Source organism: Mesocricetus auratus, unplaced genomic scaffold (genome assembly GCF_017639785.1).
Source record: "Mesocricetus auratus isolate SY011 unplaced genomic scaffold, BCM_Maur_2.0 Super-Scaffold_100011, whole genome shotgun sequence".
NCBI classification, from domain to species: Eukaryota; Metazoa; Chordata; class Mammalia; order Rodentia; family Cricetidae; genus Mesocricetus; species Mesocricetus auratus.
In genome coordinates, this window is record NW_024429195.1 from 73,585,807 (window position 1) to 73,613,706 (window position 27,900).

Genomic DNA, 27,900 nt, shown 5'->3' on the forward strand with positions numbered 1-27,900 from the left:
TGCCTGGTCAATCAACTTTAATCAAGTTCATGGTCAGCTGTACAAGTATGAGTCCAAGGAAAATCCTGTACCATCCTCTCTTCACTGTTGTCACTTGTAAGGTGTCGAAGGTGGGACCCATTCGTGAATCTTCTTTCTCGTGGTGGAATAAGGAACATATTGCTCTGGAGTGCCACTCACGTTGAATTTGTGGTTTGCCCAGATGAATTTACGAGCAGTAGGTGGCTTTGTTGTCGGAGGGTCGTCAGTCATGCAGTGAAGCCAACGGTGCCTTAAAGAGGAGAGATCCCAGTTATAGTGCAAGGTCAAAGTACAGTAGAGTACCTAGAAACCCCGCCCGCCCACAGGCGCTCAGTGTGCTCGCACTGGCCATCATATCACTGAGTTTCATCAAATTCAAGGTGCCATCCTTTTTCAGTGACACCATTATTTTATGTATTACAAATAAAGAAAACAATGCTGTCAAACTACAGAACACTTATAAACATGCATCCTGACTGTGGATGTAAAAACATTACTCTAGAGAGAGGAGGCTGGGCGCACAGGGAAGTAGCTGTCCCTCTGGCATCATCAGGTAAACAGGCCAGCTTCCCGGCCTGTGTTCCAGAGCCTGCAGATCACCTGGGAACTGTACAGAGCTCCCAATCCCGGCGGGAGCATCAGGTAAACAGGCCAGCTTCCCGGCCTGTGTTCCAGAGCCTGCAGATCACCTGGGAACTGCACAGAGCTCCCAATCCCGGCGGGAGCCAAGCAGCCCAGACTCCAGATCTTCTCTCCCACCAACGATTCCAGGAAAGGAGAGGAGGCTGGGAGTACAGGGAAGTAGCTGTCCCTCTGGCATCATCAGGTAAACAGGCCAGCTTCCCGGCCTGTGTTCCAGAGCCTGCAGAGCGCCTGGGAACTGCACAGAGCTCCCAATCCCGGCAGGAGCCAAGCACCCCAGACTCCAGATCTTCTCTCCCACCAAAGAGACCAGGAAACTACAGGAGCCAGGGAGACCAGGGGAGTAGCTGTTCCGGATCAGGTACAACAGGACCCAGCATAGGGTCCAGGGGACGAGGTAGGAGGCTAAGCGCCCCAGATTCCTGTTCTTCTTCTCTACCCAGGGACCAGCATTTGAACAAGGCATAGAAGAACCACCAGATTACTGGACTTACTAGCACCCAACAAAAGGGAACTCTGGTCCCCAGACCAGGAAGGGGCTCTTTCTGCACCCACTAAAAGCAGAGATGGGAAAGAGACAATACAAAAACACAGTCAGCAAAAGAAAAACAAATATGACACCGCCAGATTCTAGAGACTCCACACCAGCAAGACCCCAATATTCCAACGCGAAGGAAGCAGAAGAGAACGACCTTAAAAGCACTTTCATGAAAATGATAGAGGCCCTAAAAGAGGATATTGGAAAATCCCTCAAAGAAATGGAAGAAAAAACAAACCAAAAAATGCAAGAAATGGAAGAAAAAACAAACCAAAAAATGCAAGAATTGGAAGAAAAAACAAACCAAAAAAGGCACGAAATGGAAGAAGAAATGAAGCAAAAAATGCAAGAAATGGAAGAAAAAGCAAAGCAAAAAATGCAAGAATTAGAAGAAGAAACATACCAAATAAGGCAGGAAATGGAAGAAGAAACAAAGCAAAAAATGCAAGAAATGGTAGAAAAAACAAAGCAAAAAATGAAAAAAATGGAGGAAGAAACAAACCAAAAAAGGCAGGAAATGGAAGAAGAAACAAAGCACAAAATCCAAGAAATGGAACAAAAAGCAAACCAAAAAATGCAAGAAATGGAAGAAAGAACAAACCAAAAAATTCATAAAAGGCAACAAACGGACGAACAGATAAACAGAAAATTGCAAGAAGCAATGCAAACGCTGCAAGGGTTGAAAACTGAAATAGAGACACTAAAAAAACACAATCTGAAGAAAGGCAGAAAATAGAAAAGCTGGACAAGCAGTCAGGCACTACCAATACAAGCATTACCAACAGAATAGAAGAGATGGAAGAGAGAATCTCAAGTGTTGAAGATACATTAGGAGAAATGGATTTATCAACCAAAGAAAACCTTAAATCCAACAAATCCTTAACACAAAACATCCAGGAATTATGGGACACCATGAAAAGACCAAACCTAAGAATAATAGGTATAGAAGAAGGAGAAGAAATCCACCTCAAAGGGGTAGAAGGCATATTCAACAAAATCATAGAAGAAAACTTTCCCAACCTTAAGAAAGACATGCCAATGAAGGTACAAGAAGCCTACAGAACACCAAATAGAGTGGACCACAAAAAAAAATCCCCTCGCCACATAATAATCAAGACCCCAAACATACAGAATAAAGAAAGAATATTAAGAGCAGCTAAGGAAAAAGGTCAAGTAACATATAAAGGCAGACCTATCAGAATTACACCTGATTTCTCCATGGAAACTCTGAAAGCCAGAAGGTCCTGGATAGATATTCTACCTACACTAAGAGACCATGGATGCCAGCCCAGACTACTATACCCGGCAAAGCTCTCAATCACTATAGACGGAGAAAACAAGATATTCCATGACAAAACTAGATTCAAGCAATATGTGTCCACTAACCCAGCCCTACAGAAAATTTTGGAAGGAAAACTCCAACCCAAGGAAGCTAACTACAACCAGAAAAACATAAGCATCAGAGAATCCCTCTCTACCAACAGCCAAAAGAACAAAGGGGTGAAATTCCATACATAATTCCACCACCAACAACCATCGCAAATCAGCTTGGTATTGGCACAAAAATAGACAGGCAGACCAATGGAATCGAATTGAAAATCCGGGTATTAACCCACACACGTACGAACATCTGATCTTTGACAAAGAAGCTAAAAATATACAATGGAATAAAGAAAGCATCTTCAACAAATGGTGCTGGCATAATTGGAGACTGGCATGTAGAAAAATGCGGATCGATCCATGTTTATCGCCATGCACAAAACTTAAGTCCAAATGGATCAAAGACCTCAACATAAATCCAGCCACACTGAACCTCTTAGAAGAGAAAGTGGGTGGTACCCTTGAAAGAATTGGTACAGGAGACAGCTTCCTGAACATAACACCAGTAGCACAGACAGTGAGATCAACAATTAATAAATGGGACCTACTGAAACTGAGAAGCTTCTGTAAGGCAAAGGACACAGTCAGCAAGACAAAAAGGCAGCCCACAGAATGGGAAAAAATATTCACTAATCCCACATCTGACAGAGGGTTGATCTCCAAAATTTACAAAGAACTCAAGAAGCAAGTCTCCAAAACAGCAAAGGACCCAATTAAAAAGTGGGCTGCAGAACTAAATAGAGAGTTTTCAATAGAGGAGTCTAAAATGGCTGAGAGGCACTTGAGAAAGTGCTCAACATCCTTAGCCATCCGGGAAATGCAAATCAAAGCAACTCTGAGATACCATCTCACTCCTGTCAGAATGGCTAAAATCAAAAACACCAATGACAATTTATGCTGGAGAGGATGTGGTGAAAGGGGGACACTCCTCCATTGCTGGTGGGAGTGCCAACTGGTTCAGCCACTTTGGAAAGCAGTATGGAGATTCCTCAGAAAAATGGGAATAAACCTACCACAAGACCCAGCAACTGCACTCTTAGGCATATATCCAAAAGATGCCCATTCATATAACAAAGATGTCTGTTCCACTATGTTCATAGCAGCTTTATTTGTAATAGCCAGAACTTGGAAGCAACCTAGATGTCCCTCACCCGAAGAATGGATAGAGAAAATGTGGTACATCTACACAATGGAGTACTATTCAGCAGAAAAAAATAATGGAATCATGAGATTCGCAGGCAAATGGATGACACTAGAAGAAACCATCCTGAGTGAGGTAACCCAGTCACAAAAAGAGAAACATGGCATGTACTCTCTCATATATGGATTTTAGACATAGATCTGGGGAGTGCCAGCCTACAATCCTATTGCCAGAGAGTCTGGGAAACAGAAACTTCATTTACTGGCTGGTTAAGTACTGAGCTGAACTCAAGAAAGCCAGTATCAGAGAGGGAGGACTGATGATCAAAGGGATTAAGACTGGGCTGGTTGAACCCCAGAAACAGCTGACCAGACAAAGGTTAACTCTTGAATCCCAGGCATCAGCCTGGGAATCCAGCATGGGACTGATCAAGACCCCCTGAATCTGGGTGTCAGTGAGGAGGCCTAGGTAATCTATTGAGCCTTGGACAGCAGATCAGTACCCATCCCAAGTATACACACGGTCTCTGGACTCCCATAGAACAATGTGAGGTGCACTCTCACCCTGAACTCTTGGGGAAGGGTCTAGGCCCTGCCCTATATGAAATGACAGACTATGGACACCCCCATGGAGGGCCTCACCCTCCCTGGGGGAATGAGGGGATAACGGGGGGATGGGGGAGGGCACGGGAGGAGGGGAGGGAAAGGGAGAGGGACCTCGTACTGACTTGTGAAGCAACCTTGTTTCTTATCTAAATTTAAAATGGAAAATAAAAAAAAATATTAATAAAAAAATGAAAAAAAAATAGGGACATATACTTCTCTTTACCCATTTATCTAAAACAATCCTTCCTGGATCTTGGGATTTTCAGATTCACCTAATGAGAGCCTCATCTCCTGGTTATCATTAAAACTACTAAAACCAAAAAAAAAAAAAAAAAAAAACCATTACTCTAGAGTCGACTATAAACAGTGTTAGTCTGAGAGTTTATGGGCTCATTCTGGATATTTAATATGCTCAGGTTATACTGGCTCACAAAGCCTCCATTTGAAATTCATGAGGGTCCTGCTGGTGAAAACAGTTTCTATGCATTATCTTCAACTCAAGCTGGGGTGTGAACACCACAGAATAAACAACTTGTATTAGAAATATTTAATCTTGGGACTGGGGCATTAGCTCAGTGCAAGAACATGTGCCTAGTTCTCTAGCCGTGTGTGTGTGTGTGTGTGTGTGTGTGTGTGTGTGTAGGGGTAGAATGATAAAGTCAAGCTGGACAGGGTGATGCACACCTGCAATCCTGGCTGCTCCACAGGCTGAAGTGTGAGGGCTGTCTGGGCTCAGGAGTTTCCCGACCAGCCTGGGCAACATGAGACCCTGTCTCCTATAGTAAGCACACTACACACTTAAGATTCAAATGGGATTTTGATGAAAACATGGTTATAGCAACATAAACTATATAAGTGCTACATTGTTGCTCAAAATATACTACATTCTTCCTTTAGAACTAACAGGTCAGCCACACAAGAAAACTAGTCAATTCTGAATATCAGGAAGTAGTTGTTACCTTTAAAAAAAAATAAAGCAAATATAGTCACCTAATTATTTTACATTTGTCTTTATTTTCTGAAGTAACACTGAAGAGACATACTGAGTAATGTCATTACTGAAGGTTCTCAGACTCGGAACACATTGTAAAATGGGAGGGGTTTCTGAAAGTGCGCTCACGTAATGGAATAAGAATACGACTTCCAGAACTGAGTTTATCTTAGTAGTAGAGAGGTGGTTAGGCACGTATGAGGCCTGAGTTAGAACAACGCTATAAAACAAAATGAAACAGCTCCCCAGCTTGTCAAGAGGCTAGACTGTAGATGGGCACGGCAGTGCGTAATCGGTACCGGACAGAAGCAGGAGGATGAAATTCAAGACTGGCCTGGGCTACATCAGCAAGACCCATCTCTGCACAAACAAACAGATACACAAAATCATAGCTTGAAGTCCCCAAGACTTGGGGTTTCAAAGGATATCTAACTCAGTTTCAAGAGGGACTGAGAAAAGGGTCAGCAGGCAGAGGTGCTTCCTCCCCACCAAGGCTGAAGTCCCGAGTTCAGAACTCACATGGGGAAGACTGGCTCCTCTGCCCCTGACCATCCATGGCAAGCATACTATACACAAAAGCACACACAAGCACATACTCACAATAATAATTGCAAATTCCAAAGGACATTTGATGGGAAACTTGAAAAACCTGGCTCAACACGGAGTAGAAATGGAAGAACTTAGTAATGAGAAAGTTCAAGAGACAAAAAGACAGCAAAAGCAGAAAATGTATGTGGGGAAAGGAGCAGAGAGAGAAGCTGTCACATCAGATCACTCAAGACCCTGGAGCTCGGGAGCCAGAGAAACCACTACTGTAGGAGAAGGAGCTGCAGAACTAGCTGTAGCTCCAAGGGGAAAGTGACTACTTAGCCACAAAGACGAAGAAGAGAAGGTTTTACTACAACAGTAAATGTGAAGCTGAGCACACTGCTAGCTAGGCCTGGCTGCCAGCAGTAACTGATGGGTTCAGATGAGCAACTGACTAAAACCAATAAAAACATATATGTTGTAATATATATGTATTACAATTTCTATTTGGATCTAACAATTGTGTCATGATTGGCTAGCAATGATAAAGGAGACTGCACAAGCTGAATTGGTGTCTACCTAACATCTTATAAAAGAAATAGCATTACTTGCCTGACTGGGACCAACAAGCCAGGGCCAGTAACAAAATATGGAAACCCTTGTGGCTCCTGGTTGTGAGACAGGCTCTGTCAATTACTAAGATGAGGGATTAGCTATCAAAGCAAGCCTGTACATCCCAAAGGACTTTATTTGAGTTTAAGGCACAATGGAAAGAGTTAACTTTCACCTCACTGAGTCAGTTTAAGTAATAAGAAAACTTTTTTCAATTAATTACTTTCAAGACTGCTGAAGATTAAAATGATATTTAAGAAACCATAGTCTAAAGCTTGCAAATGCCTATTTGATTACTTAAGTGATAAATTGAAGAGCTCAAAGAAAAAGGAAAAGACCATTTTTATTGTAATTTATAAAATTGCAAGTCATTGCAAGGATACATGCAAGTATCAGAAAACAAGTAAACAACAATCTATCATCAGCTGGGTGTGGTGGTGCACATCTTTAATTCCAGTGCTAGAGAGGCAGAAACAATCAGATCTCTGTTAGTTCAAGTCCACCTGAGCTACATAGTGAGACCCCACACACACACACCCCAAACTAACACAAGGAATGGAGATTATACCTCCAATTTAACAACCAAGGGATCCAGTGCACAAGACTTTAAATGGTTTGTGAAAGGTGGCAGAACAGGGACATTAATCATTAAAAAGGAGGCTGGACAGACAGCTCAGAGGTTCAGGGTACTGACTGCTATGGCTGAAAACATAAATTCAGTTCCTAGGCAGGCAGACAGGCACACATCTCAAAACCCACAAAATTTTGGACTTGGACATGGCTCTGTGGTCAAGAGCACTTATTATTATTGAAGAAGTCCCGGGTGTTTTAACCCCAGCTCCAGGTGATCTGCTGCCCTCAGCAGGCTCCTGCATACATCTGGTGCACATAAACTCACACAAACACACACACACACAAATAAGTAAAATTTTAAATTTTAAATATGTTAAAGAATGAAAGCAAAAGGGTGTGTATACATAGAAAAGGAGATCAGAATAATACATATAAAATGTTTATGGTTATTGTTTCCATCCATCTGGTGTAGTAAAAGACTATTTATTTCCTTTGTTGTTTTCTATAATAAACACATTATTACTTAATAAGAAGAAATCAAGAGTATTAAAAAGAAATACCCTTGATCAAACCAATTCAGGAAATGGTTTATAAATTCTACCCAAGTCTTCTGTCATTATTTTGAAATTATAAATAGATTCTATTGACTTCCAGTCTTATTTTACTTAAGGTGCCATCTAAAACAAAGTCACTTCCTCTGAACTACACAAATGATTTAGTCATAGACAGACATTTCTCTCAGTCTACCTTAATGAATGCTTTTCTAGGTCATCTCTACAAAGCAATGTCTTTTAGTAACCATCAAACAGAAATCTTGAAACTACCTAATTTCCTACCTGTAATATACCCAGAATGTACCATGGTCATGATAACCTATGAATACAATAAAGGTTTAAAAAAATCTGGATATCAGCAACAAGAACAGCTCTTTGTTTTAAAAGAACAACCCCAGCTTATTTCTACACCCCAAGTAGAGAAAATTCCATTCTTCTTTGTAAAATGTAAGAATCTTTTTTGGATGCCTGCAACCCTAACATAGTGGCATACAGGCAAACTGGTTACTAGTCCAGGCCTGCCTTGGATTGCATAGCAAACTTCAGGCCAGAAGTTGGGCTACTGAATCCTTGTCTCAGAAACAAAGTCCAAACAGAACTGGGTGTGTTGGTACACACATGCCATTCCAGCATTTAGGGAACCGTAACAGGAGGACGGTGAGTTGTTGGCCAGCCTAGGCTACATAGCTAGACCCTAGGTTTTTAAAAATAGGAGAAAAAAATCTAATTATTTAGTTTATAGCTTCTTAGAACACAATCTTTTAGCATTCTGATTTTATGGCCAGAAAACAAATATTAAGAGGGATCTATTTTAAGCAAGGTGCGATGGTGTACGCCTTTAATCCCGACATGGGAGAGGCAGAGGCAGAGGCAGGTAGATTTCTGAGTTCCTGGCCAACCTGATCTACATAGTTTCAGGCTGGTCAGAACTACATAGTAAGACCCTGTCTCAAAAAAGAATAGGGCTGGGAGAGCACTGAGAGACAGCTCAGTGGACAAGAGTAATTCCTGTTCTGGCAGGGGACCCTGGGCCTATTCCCAGCACCTACATGGAGGCTCACAACTGTCTGTAACTCCAGTTCCAGGGGGTAAGGATAAGGAACTTTTCCAGCCTCTGAGATAAGAGGGTGCACTTAAAATATATGCAGGCAAATTGGTCATACACATAAAATAAATTTTTAATACCATAAAGGAGTCTCATTTTTGCATTAAGAACTTAAAGTAAATTGATCATTGTATCTAAGACTAATGATTACTTCAAAGAAAATTTCATCTATCTTCATCCAACAAACATTTATCTATAAGCTACTGTGTACTAGGTAGTTTTTTAGCATGGTAGTTGAGGAAACAGAAGAAATTAAAAATATACAACAAATGCTAAGCATTTACTGAGAATTTCATGATTTCCGTTTGTTTTGTTGTTGTTTTTTTTTAACTAAAAAAAATCATCCTGAGTGAGGTAACCCAGACCCAGAAACATAAATACGGTCCATTGCATGTATAAGTTATGGCTTCCAGTTTGGTGTTTTTATAGGACTCCTGAGTGTGTAGTAAAGGGGTCTGTGCATCTGTCTGTTTCCTGTTTCTTTTCTTGGGCTCTTTTCCTGCCATTTGTCTTGTCCTGTTCTGATGCACTACTTTTTACTTTATCTTACTATATTTTATTATAATCCCTTAGAAGCCTGTTTATTTTCTAATGAGGGACAGAAAGGGGGTGGGAAGAAGGGAGGAGATGGGAGTAGAGGGAGGGACACTATAATCAAGGTACATTGTATGAGAAAAAAAATCTATTCAATACAATGGAAACATAAAAAAAGTAAAATCAAATGCTGGGCAGAGGCATAGGTCAATGGGGAAAGGATGACAGTGTGGGGAGGGGAAGGGGGCGCACTGCACCGAATGCCTCATCTCCACAGGGCATGCGAGGCCTAGAGAAACAGCCTCTGAGAAGAGCCTGTCCTCACAGTTTAAGAAACAGTCACAGTCAATGAGGCCAATCACAAATGTAGGACAGTGCTCAGAGACGGACAGCACTGAGATCACTCAAGCCTTGTGGACCAAGTATGCAGACGGGAACTGCATTCTTACTATGATGAGAACACAGTAGTTTCTGCATGAGGCTGCAGAAAGAGAAAAGAGGATGCTGGGGGTAGGACCCAGTGATGGAAAGCTTGTCTCACATGCATAAGATCCCCCCAGGTTTGATTCTGCAAATTCAATTAAGATAATGAGAAAACCTCCAAATGTAAGACAAAAACAAAACAAACAAGCAAACAAAATCTACAGTAGTGAAACAAGAGGAAAGATGATTAACCCTCAGACTTTATTATGGGCTAGGAATGTAGCTTATTGGTGTAGTACTAACCTAGCATACACAGGCCCTAAATTCGATCCTCAGCATGGGGAAACAAAACAAACAGCAACAAACCCTAGCCACTAACCCCTCCCAAGGCAGACACTGGCAGTGGACTACATGAATGCAATCAGATCATTTGGGCTGCTGTTGCAGAAGCCAAGTAGGAGGTAACTGTGGCTTGGGCCACAGTGACAGTCACTGGATAGCAACCAGATGTTTAATGCACTCAGAGACAAAAGCAGTGGGGTTGGCAAGATGGCTTAGCTGGTAAAGGTGCCTGCCAGAGAGCCTGGAGACCTGAGTGAGATCCTGGACTCCACGCAAAGATGGAAGGAGAGAACCAACTCACAAATTTGTTCTCTGGTATGGTAGACTGATAATAACTGGCACCCCTAGACTCTCAGGGAGTGGCACTATTGGAGGTCTGGCTTTGATGGAGTAGGTGTGGCCTTGCTGGAGGAAGTGTGTCATTGTGGGGGTGGGCTTTGAGGTCTCCTTTGCTCAGGCTCAGTGTGACACTCAGTTCACTTCCTGTTACCTGTGGGCCAAATGTAGCTCTCAGCTCCTTCTCCAGCAACATGTCTGCCTGCATGCCACCATGTTTCCCGCCATGATGAGAATGGACTACACCTCTGAAAACATGAAGTCACCCATTAAATGTTTCCTGTTATAAGATTTGCCATGGTCATGGGGTCTCTTCTCAGCACTAGAAACCCTAAGACACCTGGCTCCCACATAGGCATTGTAAGATGTATTTACCACCCCCCAACACATCACCCTCCCATACACAAATTCTAACCAATGCAGTTTTAAAAAGCAAGTGGAGGGGAGGTGCAGAAGAGCGGGTGGCCATGATGGCAATGATGCAAGTGTGGAAACACCAGGATAGTTAATGCCAATAACGACACATTAATAATAACTTAAAAGGAAGTAAAGCCGGAAAAATAAGTTGACAGATGGTAGAGAAAGATGGGTTGAAATGACCCGTAAGTTTCTAGCTTGAGTAAAAAATTGTCTGTGATCAGAACAGTTGCTTGATGGGGTTGTTAGTCTCCCTATTCACTGGGCATTTGAAGAATTGGGAAAAATCAAATATATCAAATTTATAGATGTAACCTAACTAAAATGCTTAAAATAATGTAATGAACTAAATTTGTAAATAGATACAACTGTTTAGGAGAATTTAATCCTTCCATTAGAGTTTATCAAACATTCATCAAAGAACAAGAGAAAATGATTATTCTTTATTTTTATGCATAAAGTATTCAATTTACTAATCTTGTTATTCTGTTTATGAGCTAAGCCTTCAGGCTTAAGAACTACAGTTTAAGATTTACAGCTGCAATAAATGGGATGTTAATTTTAAATACAAATTGCCATTGTACAAAAGCCCCCAGTTCCTGGAACACTCAACAGACAGGCAGAATGGGGCAGTGTTCGCTGAGATGCAGGAAACATCTGTGAGGGAAAAGGCACACATTTTGTGCATATGTCAGAAATATAAATGCTTATTACTTACAATCACAAAGTTTCTTCTAAAGAGGATATGACCAAGATTAACATCTCTTCTCCCCACTGTGATTCTTACAGAGGTGGCAGCTACCCAGGAAGCTGAGGCAGGAGGACCACCTGAACCCGGGAGTTCAGAGCCAAGCTCGGCAACACAGCAAGACCCCAGATCTCCAGGAGCTGACCCACATCTGTGGATCAGGTGAGTGAAATGCTAAGGGTACATGTTCAAAAGGCAAGCAATTCAGAGCTTACTTCTGGCTGCACCCCATCCCTCTGGATTTTCAAGGCTCTCTAACAGCTGCAGCTTTTTATAATCAGGCCTTGCTTTGCTTTGTTTTTGCAGAGCTCCAGATTGAACTCAAGGTTTGTGTACCTCATACACGGTACACAAACGCTCTACACAGAGCCCCCCCCCCACTACCTACATCTCCTCCCAGGCGGCCCGCCAGCCTGCCTGCCTACTGCCTACCTTCTCCCTGGTACAGGTATCATGCAGCTCAGGCTGGACCTGACCTCCTGATTCTTCTTCCCTCATATCCCTACTACTGAGAGGACAGGCATGGGCCACCACAACCCACTCCATCCTTTCAATTTCTGTGAACAGCCGCACTCACCACTATGGGACTGGCCAGTCAAGCCCAACCCTATGAATCACTTACCAGTGTCTACCCCACCCACTCCACCAACCCTCTGACCTTGTTCTTTACCAAAAACATCTAGAACACACTCCAAGGGGGCGGGGGAGGGAGGAACAGAGATGACTGCATTCAAGGAGACTAAGTGTTCTACACCGAGGAAAAAGATATGTAAGCTAAAAATGAACAGAAGGTGCCACCAAGTGGGGACACAGCATATATGCTCCAGAGAAAAATCTAAGCAAGCCATTAAACTACAATTTTTAATCAATTCAGGGTTCCCATATATCAAATCACAAACAGTAAATCTATTTCAACTGATGTAAGTGAAAATAATAATTGTATTCTATATGCATGAAATAATCAAATGTTCTACTTCTCCACCCTCAGTAACATCGATCAAGTTTTATGCAGCTACTCATTATTTACTTGGTTTTTATGTCTGTAATTCCATGCACAGGCTAACTATCATACCCAACGAAAATAAACTTTTGGGCATTAGTAATTTAAAGATAAGATTGAGGGAAAATAAAAGTGGTACAAAATATGTATAATTTATTTAAATAAATACTTGGAGGTTACCCCATAGAAGCAATCAAAGCAAGACAAATTCCTGAAGAAATTAAAATCTTACGCTGATCCCATCATAGGAAAAAAAAAAGCTGACAGGAAAATGAAAACACTGAATTGTAGAACATTAATATCCTGCCTGATTGTATTCATTAAGTGACTGTAAACTCCCAGAGGGCATATATGCTTCACTTCTCACAGAAATGCATCGCAGCACTTGACATGTAGTGAGGCCCTCAATTAAATATTAGCTGAACTAGTCTGCCAGCAGAGTGCTGTGCTAGGTTACAGGTAGTAATGTTATACTTTCAAGTCCCACATGGCACCAGTGCCCTTCCACATCTGCACCACACACACACACACACACACACCACACACACTCACTCACACACACTCACACACACCACACACTCACTCACACACACTCACACACACCACACACTCACACACATACTCACACACACACCACACACACTCACACACACCACACACACTCACTCACACACACACACACCACACACTCACTCACACACACTCACACACATACTCACACACACACCACACACACTCACACACACCACACACACTCACTCACACACACCACACACACTCACTCACACACACCACACACACTCACACACACCACACACACTCACACACACCACACACACTCACTCACACCCACCACACACACTCACACTCACTCACACACACTCACACACCACACACCACACACACTCACACACTCACACACACCACACACTCACACACACACTCACTCACACCACACACTCACACACACACACCACTCACACCACACACTCACTCATACACCCACACCACACACACTCACTCACACCACACACACTCACTCATACACGCACAACACACACACACTCACACACGCTCTGATTATCCGAGGTTGGACCCAGTGGATGTACCGGCTCCTGGCAGACTGAAGGAAGCAGAGCAAAGACAAGTCCATAAAGTGAACTCTTCTCCCCAGATTAGGGAAGGGTAAGTGAAGCTGACAGGATGACTAAGGGTTTCTGATTCTAGCAGAATCCACCAGTGCCTCAGAAGATGTGTCCCCAGGTGAGATTGCACAGCTGCTGAACAAATGCAAGCTTACCAAGGGCCTCACTGGCAGCGAGGCCTCAGAGCAGAAGACGGGGACCACAGCCTGCCAGCCGGGCAGCATCACACACCCCTCACTGAGAGCTCTGCAGTCATTCATGCAGGAGACAGCTCATCCAGCCTTCCAGGAGCTGTTCTTTCACTCTCCAGACAACACAGACATACTCCCTTGAGATGAGATTGCATCCGGCAGGTGCAGGAGCTGGCCTGTGATTAAAAGCTTCATGCTCCCCAACAGCCACCATCTCTACAGACATGGGCGCAGCGTTAGAATTCCCATTCCTACATGAGCACGCCAGCTCCAGCACTCCAGCACTCTGGCAAGCCCAAACACACCTAATGAACAGGCTTTTATGATTCCTCCACAGTCGTGAGCAATTTACCAACCAGAGCTCAATTTCTAGCAATACAGTTGGTCTGTTCTTATCTGGTCTTCAGAGCAGTGAGCACCAAAGGTTATATTCTTTTAAATGACATAGTACACTGGCTAAAATCACAGGAAATCCTCGTCTCCAGCACCAATCTCTATCCTGACTTCCAATGAGTGGTTCCAACTGACTACTCTCCTGCCCAGTTGTGTCCAACAAGAGGACTCCTGATAACCAGCCTGCTTTCTCATCCCATTCTGCTTTCCCTACCTTGGTAACTCGACTACCAGGACCCCAGATCAAAGACCTTGAAATAAAAGACACAAAAACAGCAACAAGCAAGTAATTTGAACTTAAAAATGAACAAACTATCTGAATAGGTTTTTGTTGTTGCTGCTGTCGTTGTTTAAGACAACGTCTTGCTATGAAGTACAGGCTGGTCTAAACTTTCTGTTTTTCTTCCAGCCTATGGAGTGCTAGAACTACAGGGATGTGTCACCAGGTCCAGCTCCTTAATGAACATTTCTTTTTCCTTTTAATTTAAAAGTTTTACATATGTATTAGTTTTCTTTCCTGTTGCTGTGATAAAATATAATGAAAAGGCAACTTCGGGGAGAAAGGGGATTCTCTGGCTCACTGTCCTGGCCTCTGGAGGGTCTCCAATGATCACCTTTTCTGGACTCAGCCCCTTGTGCAATGTCCATTTAAAGTAGGGAGTAATTGTCTCAGTCCTTATGAGCAGAATGTCACTTCTAGGATTAGGTTTGCAAAGCCTGGCTTCCACCTGGAGAGGACACTTTTGCTTTCTCTCCAGTTTTTGGCTCTGAGGAAGTCAGCTTCATGAGTATCTCCCTGTGTAAAAGGACCCCGTGGGTGTGGCAGTATAGCCTTCCAAGGTGAAGACAGGACTACAGCTCCAAATGGCACCTCCGCTGTAGCTCCGTGAAGGCCCAGAGAGAGGCACTCAGAGGAAACCCGCAAGTGAGCCAATGTTTGCTATGTTAGGCTGTTTGATAACTGATGCCCTGGTGACTGATAACAAATACCATCCTAAATTTCAGCTTGTATCACTCACATGCTAGTCTAGTAGCTATCACAGACAACTGTGTATAGCAGTTCCTGAGGGATTAGCCTAATGCCTTACCCTCTTCCTTGAAACTACATAGCAACCAGAATACAAAAGCCATGAAGTGGTGCCAAGCTGGGGTGGGAGGAAAATATGCCCAAACAGTTATTACAGGTATGTATGAAGCTCATTATTCTGTATGTTAACCCAGCAAGGTGAGTCAGAAAATTCATGCTAAGAGCGGTGCCCTTAGGAGCAACCGTGTGTGGGTGTTGGAGGCAAACTGGGGAAGGAGGAAGTTCACAATGGGAAGTGGCAGTTTACTGAGGGGACTAGGATGGAAGCACCAATTTAGTTACATAAAGAATTAGCGAGTAAGTATAGCAAGGAAAAAATACCAGTATAGACTGGGGGAGATGACAATCGCTAGCCATCATCTTGAATCATTTTGCTGTTGAAGTCTTGTCTCTCTTGTTGGCACTCTATCACTAAGCTACACCCCTAGACTAGCAATTTCTCTTCCTTTTCTTTGTGTGTCTGTGTGTATGCAGACATGAACACGTATGCCAGTGCATGCTCTATGGGGCAGTATATGTGGAGACTGCAAGCTTCCCTAAACCTGGAGCTGGCTGATTGGACAGGCCAGCCTGCAAGACTCTGGGATCTTCTCAACTCTGCCTCCCAGTGCTGGGATCACAGGTGCACACCACCACCCTGGGCTATGTATGTGCTGGGGATCCAAACTCAGGTCCTCATGCTTGCACAAGAAGCAATTTATCCACAGAGTCATTTCTCTAGTTTCTGACATTTTCTTAAAAGAGCATTTAAAAATAACACCAAAGTTTGCCACATCAGTTGAGTCTTCCATCCATAAGAAATTTATTTGCATGTGGTATCTGATAGATTTTTACCTACAGAAGAACCTCCTGGAGCCATCTCTCTCAAACCATGCTACTGTTTTATCAACTAAGTTCATGTAGTACCCCAAATCCTTTGCTATTATTTCCCCAGTAATCATAGTATCTTTTACCAGGAAACACTATCTCAAAAGATCTCTTTCTCGACTCATAAGCATCTTGTCTACTAACATCTTTTTAAAAATGTTTTATTTATTTATTATACAGTGTTCTGTCTGCATGTATGCTTGCACGCCAGAAGAGGGCATCAGATTTCATTGCAGATAGTTGTGAGCCATCATGTGGTTATTAGGAATCGAACTCAGGTCCTCTGGAAGAGCAGTCAGTGCTCTTAACCTCTGAGTCATCTCTCCAGCCCCCTGTCCAACAACATCTTAGCATGAAATCACAGCGGCATCTCAGGCTCTGTTTCTAATTCTAGCGTTCTTGCTGTTCTACCACATCTTTACCTACCGTGCCCTCTGAAGTCATTCATGAGGACTGGAGTCAACTCTTTCTTATGCTGATATTTTTATGTCTTCCCGTGAATTATTAACGTTCTTAATGCTTTCCAGAATGGCTAGCGTTTTCTAGGTTTTTAATTAGCTGCTCACATCCATCGGAGGAATTGTGTCTGAGGTAGCTATAACTACCATAGGTACTTTGTGAATAGTGTCATGTAAGTCAGAATTACTCCTTGGTGCAGGGGTTACAGAAGGGATGTGTGTTAGCAGGATTGTAAGCATTAATTTCCTTGTCCATCTCCCTAGGAACACTCAGTAAGTGGTGTCAGTGGGTAGCAATACTGGAAAGGAATCTTTATTTCTGAGCACTAGGTCTCTGCAGTGACATCAGTCAATCAGGCTGCCAACAGACATGTGGCTGTCTAGGCTTTGTCATTCCATTCATAGATCACAGGTTTCAGCACACTTCCTCAGAGCACAGGCTTTCGGGAACAGCAAACAGCACTGACTTTAACCTGAAGCCATAAGCTGCATGAGCCTTGATGAGGAGATCCACCTCATCAAGGTACTGACGTCTCAACTCAACCCTAGCTATGAAATTCCTGTGTAGAGGAATCTGTTTCCTCTGCACTAAAACTGTCATTTAGCATAGCCACTTTCATCAATGATTTCAGCAGCTTTCAGATACCTTGCTGTAGTGGTCCTGTTGCTTCACATGTGACAGTTATGTCACAGAAAAGCTTTCTTCCCTTCATAAACAATGCCTGCCAGCCTCAAACTTTTTCCTGTGGCTTCTTCAACTCTGGGCCTTTGCAGGAGGGTGAAGGGTCTTGCTCTGGATTCGCTTGGTCTTAAGGGAATGCCATGGCTTGTCTGATCTGATATTGAGACCACCAAAGCTTCCTTTGGCAAGAAGTCGGTTCTGCTCTCCTAAAGTTCACCTCTGCTATCTATCACTTTCAATCAAGACCTCCTTTGAATCCACGTCTTGGCTAACTAGCCCGCTTTCCTCACCGCACTCATCGCCAACTTGTTCCAACTTGTTAGAATAACTTTCAATGGCTTTTCAATCACTGCAGTACCCTGTAATCTTCAGATCCCATTCCAGTTTCATCATCTAGCAAAACTATCACAGCAAAAACAGCAGATCTCACGGCCCTTTAGTTTCAGATTGGACTGAATTCCATGGCCCTGACAGGCATCAGGTGTGAGGGCATGCCCTAATCCATCTCCTACACAGAAATCACTGTTTGCAAGGCAGAGACAGAAACCATGAGGTGAAACGGGAGCACCTGGTATTAGAACGCAAGGATGAACTTTCAGAAGGATGGGGTCATTTCAAAAGCACCCAAAAGTCATTCAAAATGGGTTCCTAGTAATCAAATTAAGCCCAGTTTAAGGAATAAAAGAACTAATTATAGAAACTGATTATAATTCATCGACTCTAACAGGTATTGATACTAACAAAAATATATTAAAAATATGAATGGAATATGAAACTTCAACATATTGCCTCACAAAATGCTAATTAACACAAAGAGAAAATGAGTAATTTCTTTTTAGTTATAATTAACAATGGGACAAATCCAAACTGGAGGCCACTTGGCAGAGCGTAACAAGAAGAGCATGGCCTTATTTCTGTGACATATGTCCACATGCAGTCTTGTACTTGTGAGGAAACCATTCCCTTCCAACACAACTCTCATGCACGTTCCTTTTCCTACCTTAATGGACTCTTTTGACTGACTGATTGATTGACTGTTACTGTGGATTGAACACATCCTTACACATCCCGGGCAAGTACTCTGAGCTGCATCTCCAGCCTGGAAACAAAACTAAAGCTTTCAGGGCGAGCATGATTCTCACACCTACTCTTTTCTCTTCGTATGTAATTACTTCAGGCATTCTGTCATAATGACAGAGAACTAACATTATTTAATATCAACTGTCTGAGTATTTGCTTCTTTTTTTTTTTTTTTTGGTTTTTACGAGAGTATTTGTTTCTTACAGGTGGCTTTGTGTAATGAAACTTTAATCAGTTTATATACTTTCCATCCTATTTTATCCTATTCCATCAATTTAGTTCTCAGGTTCAGCCCAAACCCCATGGAGTTAATAATTTCTTGAAATCGATGTTTAATCTGTGTTTAAACAGGGGATGACCTGCTTGTGGTAATTACACACGAAGGTACTGAGGTGTGATGGGCCATGCTTGGATACCCTACTTTGAAATGATTCAAAAGCTGGTTATAACTCTGAAAATGAGATTGTTTTATTTAAAAAATGTTGTTTAAAAGAATCTATAAACCAGATCACAACCTACCTTACTTCTAAAGAATTTTAGATAAAAAGAGAGGGTATTAACAATTGCCTATAGTGTTCTGGGACAGAGTTATTTGTCCTATCCCATTTCTTCTCATCTCCCCCTCATGTATATGCCCCAGTCTAACTGGCTACACTGCTGCTCTTATAACACACTAAGGAGTGTGTGTGACACACCAGGAGTGTATGACACACCAGGAGTGTATGTGAAACACCAGGAGTGTGTGTGACACACCAGGAGTTGTGTGTGAAACACCAGGAGCGTGTGTGACACACCAGGAGTGTATGTGAAACACCAGGAGTGTGTGTGAAACACCAGGAGTGTATGTGAAACACCAGGAGTTGTGTGTGAAACACCAGGAGTGTGTGTGTGACACACCAGGAGTGTGTGACACGACACACCAGGAGTGTGTGTGAAACACCAGGAGTGTGTGTGAAACACCAGGAGTGTGTGAAACACCAGGAGTGTGTGTGAAACACCAGGAGTGTGGGTGAAACACCAGGAGTGTGTGTGAAATACCAGGAGTGGGTGACACACCAGGAGCGTGTGTGACACACCAGGAGCGTATGTGAAACACCAGGAGTGTATGTGAAACACCAGGAGTGTGTGTGACACACCAGGAGTGTGTGTGACACACCAGGAGTGTGTGTGACACACCAGGAGTGTGTGTGACACACCAGGAGTTGTATGTGAAACACCAGGAGTGTGTGTGAAACACCAGGAGTGTGTGACACACCAGGAGTGTGTGTGACACACCAGGAGTGTGTGACACACCAGGAGTGTATGTGAAACACCAGGAGTGTGTGTGACACACCAGGAGTGTATGTGAAACACCAGGAGTGTGTATGACACACCAGGAGTGTGTGTGACACACCAGGAGTTGTATGTGAAACACCAGGAGTGTGTGTGACACACCAGGAGTGTGTGTGACACACCAGGAGTGTGTGTGAAACACCAGAGCTTGCACAGCTAAGCTTCTGTGAAAAATTCTGCCTGGAGCGCCCACCCTTCCTAAGTCTCCTACAATGTCACTTCTTCAAAGATTTCCCTATCCCCTGTATTAAAATAACTTCCTAAGGGCACAGTGGTCTATACCTACACCAGTACCCAGAAAGCTGGGGCAGGATCATGACTTTGGGGCCAACCTAGGCTATATACTAAGACTCTGCCTCACAAAAAATATATATATTACACACACACACACACACACACACACACATTTCTCTACCTCCTAATAAATCACAGAAATCCCAGCTTCGTTTTATCTTCTTTGCCTTGTTACTTCAGATACATGCAACACACTTTTTCTGCCATAAAAACATACATTTGCTTTATCCAATATTCTATTTGTAGTATTTACAATACCTTATAAGCACTGGGTACTCAATAAGGCGAATGCAAAAAGATGATTAAATTGAACCTGCTATTCATACTGAATACGCACAATGCCACCTGGCTCTCTAATTAGAGATTAACTCCCCTTCAATTTTATTTTGTTTTTTTAGGCAAGACTACACTCTGTACTCCAGTCTGGTCTTGAATTCATGGCCATCCTGCCTCAGTCTCTGGAGTGCCAAGATCACAGGCAGAAATTACAACATCTAGGTCCCACCTTCAAATTTACATATGGAAGGAATGGAGAATTCCACAGTACACCACATTTAGCAGAGTGAGGTCTGTCTAAGAACAAACACAGCTGAGCCTCCTGTCACCACTTCTCCCCATACAGAGATGAGTCATCAAAGCCTATCCTTAGGAGACCCCTTTGACAGGGAAACCCAGCATCCTATGCTGTTGCCCTCAGGCACCAGCCAGAGTGATCCTGTCTTCTCCAGCTCTGTCTTCTAGTCCATGTGATCTATACGTGATCATATAAAAGGACTCGCTTGGCTGAACAGGACTTTTATCTTGCCAAAATTTTAACTCTAGTTTTAAATGGGCTTCATTCCACATAATTTAAACCAGCACCCCCTATCTCTCCTCTCTCAAGACGCTGACCCCAAGCACAAACAGCCAGTATCTAAAGGAGACAGGCATCAGTCTGAACACAACAGCACACATGCCTCTGGTGTCCACCCAGAATGAACTCCAGCTACAGAACAGTCAACTGCATAAAAGCAAGGTGGTCCCTCAGCTCGTGAGCCTGGTACTGGACCTAGAGGCTGTGGGTCCAGTCCTGTATTCGGAGGACTGCTTTAGGGAGAGACTGCAGCTCTCCAGACCTTAACAGAGTCAAGGCCTATCCATCATCTCAACACCGGGCCCAAATGCACCACCTCGGAACCGCGGCTGTTCCCAATTAGTTCAGTTATCAGCCCGGTGAAAACTACTTACGAGTAAAAGCTGTTACATGTTCTTGCTAAACAGCATTTTTGAAAACTGCTTGCCCAACCAAGCAGCCTATTTAATTCTACTAAAAGGCTGAATGTATGACTAAAAGGTTAGCTCCTATCTGTTATCTCAGTACTCAGGAAGCTGAATCAGGAGGATCACTATGAGCTCCAGGCCAGCCTAGGTTACAGAATGAAGCCCTGTCCCCCAACACACACACAATGTATAAGTAAATAAATGATTTGTTATCTTAGTTATATTACCCACATTTTACAGTGCTTGGGGCCAGGTATGTCTACTGCATTAGGCTGTACAGACATAGATTTCATCACCACGAAACATTCTATTGGGAATACTTAAATTACCACAAAAAAATTAATGTTAAAAAACAAGAACTCTTACAATGAAAATACAAATGTACTCATGTAGGAAAACCATTATCTGAAAAGCCTTGGTAGGATTCTCACCTAACAGCACCAGGGAAAGCTAATTGGCTGCCCCCTCTTGGTGGAGTCTGCGTTTCCAGCTCATGGTAATCCCTAGTATATTACTGTCTCACGTTTGCATATCACCTACTAACATCACATGCCTGGCTTCCAAAAGAGTCTTTAAGAATTGAAGAGTCTGTCCGTGAGTCATCACCCCAGCCCTCATGCCCAGGCTGGTGTTGTCCTTCTTCCTCAACTTTCTAAGAAGACAGGATTCCAAGCTTGACCACTAGGAGCAGCAATTTCTGTGTCTTTGTTTTTTGGATTTTTTTTTAAATGAGAATTTCTAGAATCATTGGTAAGGATTTTCAGTTTGTTATTCCAGGAATGAAAAAAAAAAGATATAAGTATTTTGCTCTGAAATATTTTATATAAATTTGGTTAAGTGTGAGCATTTAAATTTTTTGTTTTTGTTTCAAGACATGTGTATTATGATACCATAGAGGTTTTAGAGACTTAAGGAATCTTAGGGCTACCATTTTATAGATGAGGAAACCAAGCCCTAAAGAAGTTGAGGGGCATGGGGCATGCCTGAATTTAAATTGTTAGAGAAGTCCAGCCAGGGGTCTTTGTACCATTCCCTTCACACACAGGTGGTACTGTGGAATGTGCTTTTCCCCAGATTACCACTATATATATTACATATATAATGTCATTTTAGCATGCCTCCAAGAAAAGGCACTCAATGTTTTCTGCTGACTGGGACAGCACTTTCTAACCGTGTCAAGACATGGAAGATGGACATGACAATGAGTATTTCTAAGGTCAGGTCTAACAAGGCAACATAGCTTCCTCTTGTATTTTTCTTGAAGCAATCACCTGAAGAGTCACAGCAACATGAAGATGTTCTAACCACAGCCTCAGCTGTGCTCCCACCCAGCTGACAGCCAGCATTAACAAGTCTTCAGATGAGCCTGGAACTCTGAGGCCCCAGACATTCCAGAGCAGAGACAAGCCACTTTGTTTTGCCTAGAACCCCTGACTCACAAAAGTTATGGAAAAAACGTGTGATTGCTGTCTTAAACCACTTATTCTGTGGAGTAACTCCTATAAACACTGTGCCCGAAGGTAGATTCATCACTAGTAATCACCTTAAAAGTAACTAGGCAATAGAACCTTCTATTGTGAAATAAACACTGCCCCTGCCTATCAAATAGCATGATGGCTTGGCTTACCATTCAGGAGGCACCATGCTTCCATCCACATCCCAGAATGTGTTTTTGCCGTTCATTTCCGTGGTGTAGATGACCCATCGGTGACGGCCTGGGTGGAAGAAGATGATTGTTTGACATATGCACATAGTAACAAAGACAGTATCTTTGTGTTCTCACATAACATGGTCACTTGAAGGATGGCATCCTGGTGCACTATGAAGCAGGCTTCATCGCAGAACTGGTATTAAGCTCACAACCTTTTCACAGTGGAGAATCCTTGCTTCTCCCCAACACCTTGACTCAGAAATGAGCAAAGAGGGTAGGCACATGTGGTCCTGGCTGCCCAAGGAACCCCAAGGAAAGAAAGTTCTTCAGAGATCAGAGCCAATGCATTCATAACACTACACATTAATTCTAGGTTTCTAAATAAATTAAAACCAAAAAAGGAACCATGTGATCCTTTGGAAATAAATATGTGAAATTTATATAATAGGGGAGAATTATAAATGATGGTTAGGTAAGAGGACAGTTCATGTTCTCAAAATAGCAAGGCTGTGTTATTTTATTTAACAAATATCTGTGAAGTGAGTTGGGTGGCCTATCTACTATTTCCAAAACTTTCCAGGGATAGGAGAAAACTAGTCAATGAAGTGCTTACCTGCAGGCACAAGGACCTGAGTTTGAGCTCCAGAACTCACATAAATGAAATAAATACAAGTCAGGCATGGTGGCAGGTGCATATAATATCAACTCAGTCAGAGATAGGTGGATCCCTAGGGCCAACTGGCTGACCAGCCTAGCCTACTTGGTGAGTTCCAGGCCAGTAAATGGAACAAAGGGTGAAGGTGAATGGTGCCTGAGGAATGGTACTCAAGTGTATGACCTACGAGCGCGCGCACACACACACCACACAATCACACACACCACACAGTCACACACACACACCACACAGTCACACACACACATACACCACACAGTCACACACACACACACACACACACCCCAAAAGTGCTCTCAGTTTCCATTAGGGCCATTGACAGGACAGCAGAATTCAAGACCAGACCGAGTGGCACACAAAACACACATGACAAAAAAGAGAAGAACAGATAAGTAAACATGAACTACAATCCAACAGGCAGGGGACTGTCAAGGCTGATGGAATGAACCATGGAAAAGGTTTAATAAATGGCAACAGATTTGTACTATGACAGAGCTGACCCTTAGCAACCATTTTTTAAATGTTGAAAGTCAGAGCTGGAGAAATGGCTCAGCTGTTAAGAGCATTTGCTGCTCTTACGGAGGACTTTGGATTCATCTTCCAGCACCCACACTGGCTAGCAGTCATTTGTAACTCCAGTTCCAGGGCATCTGATACCTTCTGCTGGCATGCATAGACACTAGGCATGCATGTGTGTACAGACATACATACAGGCAAAACATTCATACCATTAAACCTAAAAACATCATTTTGATGTTGAAAGTCCATGTTCACGATTAGCAACCGTATGTAGGAATTTGTTTTTAGACTATTATGTAAAGAATTATTTATTTTTATTTTATGTGTATGAGTGCTTTGTCTGCGTGCGCGCGCACGCGCATGCATGCACACCACATGTGTGTCGGGTGCCCATGAGGTCAGAAGAGGGCATCAAATTCCCCTGGAACTGGAGTTACAGATGGCTAACACTGTGAACTGAACTCAAGTCCTCTGCAAGAGCAGCAAGTACTCTTAATCACAGCTCTCTCTCCAGCCCCCATCAGAGGTCTCTAAAATATACACAAGTTAAAGCATTAAGAGAGAAGTAAAACTACAAGGGACAACGAGATGGCAGCTGGTGAAGGAGCCTGCAGCCAAGTGTGAGGACCTGAGTTTGAGATCACTGCAGCCTACACCATGGATGGAGAGAACAGACTCCTACAAGTTGTCCTCTGACCTTCACATGTGCCCCATGGGACTCAAACACCCACACATGAAAATAAGTAAGCAAACAAATGTAATTAAAAGAGAAATAGGGTAAACTTACTAGAGAAGGCACTTTTCACTTCTTTCTTTTTCTTTTTTATCCCTGTAAGAGTTGAACCCAGGGCCTTAGGCCCTCAAGGGAAGAACTCTATCAATGAACTATTTAATATCCTCAGCTCAACTTTTGCTCTTTAGACACTAAAATTTAATGTATATTAAATGTATATTTCACTCTGATAATTAGCAAAAATGAAGATACTTAAGAGAGAAGGAAGGTCAGTTTGATTTCTAATGAAACAGTAATGAGTAGAAAGAATGAATATCCCCTTGGGGCTCTCCTATCATTTCTGTTATATGATCAAGTCTCTGACAAAGACATTTCCTTCAGCTTTGGCTACTTCGTCTATAAAAACCAGTTTTTAGGTACTTTCTTTTGGTTTTGGCTTTATTTATTTATTTGCTTATTTGTTTGTTTGCTTATTTATTTATTTTTGAGGTAGCCCAGGCTTGCCTCCAACCTTTGGCAATTCTCTTGCACTGCCTCCAGAGTGCTAAGATCACAGGAGCCACAATTGTAAGGAAAAAGGGCCAGTCAAAGAAACACACCCTGAGCAGAGCCAAAGAAACACACTTTGGCCCTGCAACCAGAACCAAAGAAATGTACCCTGACCCTAAAACCAGTGCCAAAGGAACACACTTTGTCCCTGGAATCAGAGTCAGTGAAAGAAATGTACCCTGGCCCTAAAATTGGAGCCAAAAGGCTAAAAAGGACCAGTGAAAGAAACACACTTTGGCCCTGAAGCCAGAGCCAAACCTGACCCTAAGCCCGTGAAAAAAAAAACTAACCAATCCCTGAGCAGGAGATCTAGCCATTCTGAGCTAAGGGATTGAAATCTGACCAACCCCCACCTGGGAAATCTCCCTGGAAGAACTCCACCCCCTAAGAAACCCTATATAAACCCTGTGCCTGCTCAGGATCTGGCTGAGGCAGAAGGGCGGCCACTTCAGGATTCTTCCTTCCCAAAAAATCTCTCAAATGAGGTTTGTGTGAGATCTTCTTTAGCCGGAGCAGAGGACCCTAGGCAGAACTGAGTGAAACAGGGCTGTAACACTTTTCTCTGGGGAAATCTTTCCTAGTGAAGCTAAGTTGTTACACTTTGCTAGTGTACTAGACCGGAACTGTAACAACTTGGTAGGGAAACCCTCTCCTGGCTAGCAGAGCTGATACACTGGGGAAGCCTTTCCCTGAGGCAGGGCTGTAAGCTGCTATGGCTACTGTGACCTGTAGTATTCCTTGGCTCCCGAGTGCCAGAATACTTTCCATCCAAGCTGTAACACTCAGTATTCTTTGGCTCCCAAGTGCCATAATCCATTCCTGTCCATCCCAGCCGAGCCGCCATAATGCTTACAACAATGCCCAGCTCAGATGACTTCTTAAAATCTGACCCATGTCTAAAGTTCTGTGGTTTGTGTTTAGAATGTTATGGTTAAGATGTAAACCTCTGGGGCACGAACTTGCAGTCATGAAAACTGGAATAGTTTTAGCCAGTCGATGTCCTGGTTTCTTGAAAGATCTTCTAAAGAGTCGACTTCAAGAATAACTCAGGTCACCAGGCTTGGTGGCAGGTGCCCAAACTGGCTGAGCCTTCTTGTCTGCACGTCTTTTAAATCTTCTATTGCTTTACATCCCTTCCCAAATACTTCGTATAAGCTCACGAATGAAACGGAAAAAGACTCAAAATCCCAACCCCAATCCAGTTATTCATATAGAAAATATTGCACTCACCAAAAAATTGCTTGTTGTCCTCATAGTATTTGTTTCCATATTTGTCTTCTCCCACCAAGGTACCAAGCCTAATATCATTTGCCCTGTAAATACACGGTGGGAAAAAAGAAAGGCATCTCAGAATGGTTCACTGTTCAAGGCACAAACAGAAACAAAGTGAGAATATCATCCATTGATGCATCAGCTACAAGAATGAGGAGATTCTGGGGACAGTCGCTAGCTGGGCACCTCCAGCCTTCCGCAGAAGGCTCTTGCCACTCAACGTTCGAGGGTCAACTTTCCTGCTAAGAACTCTGTGCGTGTGGTCCCAGTAACGTGGGGACAGGTGATAAACATTAACCAACACAACTGATATGCTTAAATATTTAAAACACGACCTTCAAGCCACAGTGCACGCATCTCCCTTCCCGGCACCCAGGGGCACTAGTTAGCAAACTCTTCAGAGAGCCAAAGTACTTCATCTTCGCCTTACGAATGTCTCCTGGAGTTTTCAGTCCACTACAGGTCTCCAACTGGCTCCTCGCCGTTGCTGCTGCTTGTCGGGGTGCCAGGGGCTGACACGGAAGGTTAGGGTCGCCTCAACTTCTTACTGTACGACGGCGCCTCGGAAAACTTCCCCAAGGTCACCGAGGGGGCGCCTGGTAAGTCATTGCGCCCCAGGACTCGCGGACCGGTGCAGCCCAGCTGCCTCAGCCCTGGCGTCCGTCAGTCACAGCGCCACACTTGGGGCTGAGCCGGCCCGGAGACTTCCGAGGATCACAACCCCGGGGCTGAGCCTGTCGTCCTTGACGGGAACTGTGGCTCTCCAGGGCGCTAATACCCGGGTCCCTTTCCAGGAAGGCAGCCAGCGCCGTCCCCTGAGAGCCGGAGTCGAGTTCTGGCCTCCTACCTGAAGAAAATCTTTAGGAAGCCCCGCAGGCCGCCGTGCCCGCTGACCTGCTGCAGTCCGCGCCTCAGGACCTCCACCAGCTCCATTTTTGACTGCATGTCCCCGCCTCTCGGTGCTCCCGGCAAAACCCGCCGGGCCGCTCACACAAGAAACCGCCTGCTGGAGGTTCCGGAGCCTGAAGAAGCCGGCGGGTCACTGTGCGCACGCGCAGAGCTGGAGCTAGCTGGGCGGGCGGAGCGGTCTCGCTGAAGGCTGAAGCTTGGTGACCTCCTGAAGTGAAGCGTTTAAAGGTGTTCAGAGGCTGCACCCAGAAAGCGACCCTGTGGGCGATAGTACACCAAACAAAGCTAACCCCAGATGGGAGTTTCTCCTGTACG

The 27,900-nt window shown here is 43.5% G+C and overlaps 1 protein-coding gene across 1 annotated transcript; it reads right to left on the reverse strand.

Moving 5' to 3' along the window:
- Positions 1-27,691, reverse strand: Ndufa12 (NADH:ubiquinone oxidoreductase subunit A12). Its single transcript, XM_005068008.4, has 4 exons — positions 27,524-27,691; positions 26,635-26,717; positions 22,907-22,994; positions 1-271 (listed from the first exon to the last, which is right to left on the reverse strand). Exons 1-4 carry the CDS (start codon positions 27,619-27,621, stop codon positions 91-93), a joined length of 450 nt encoding a protein of 149 aa, XP_005068065.1. The 5' UTR covers positions 27,622-27,691; the 3' UTR covers positions 1-90.
- Between the last annotated feature and the right edge of the window lie 209 nt (positions 27,692-27,900).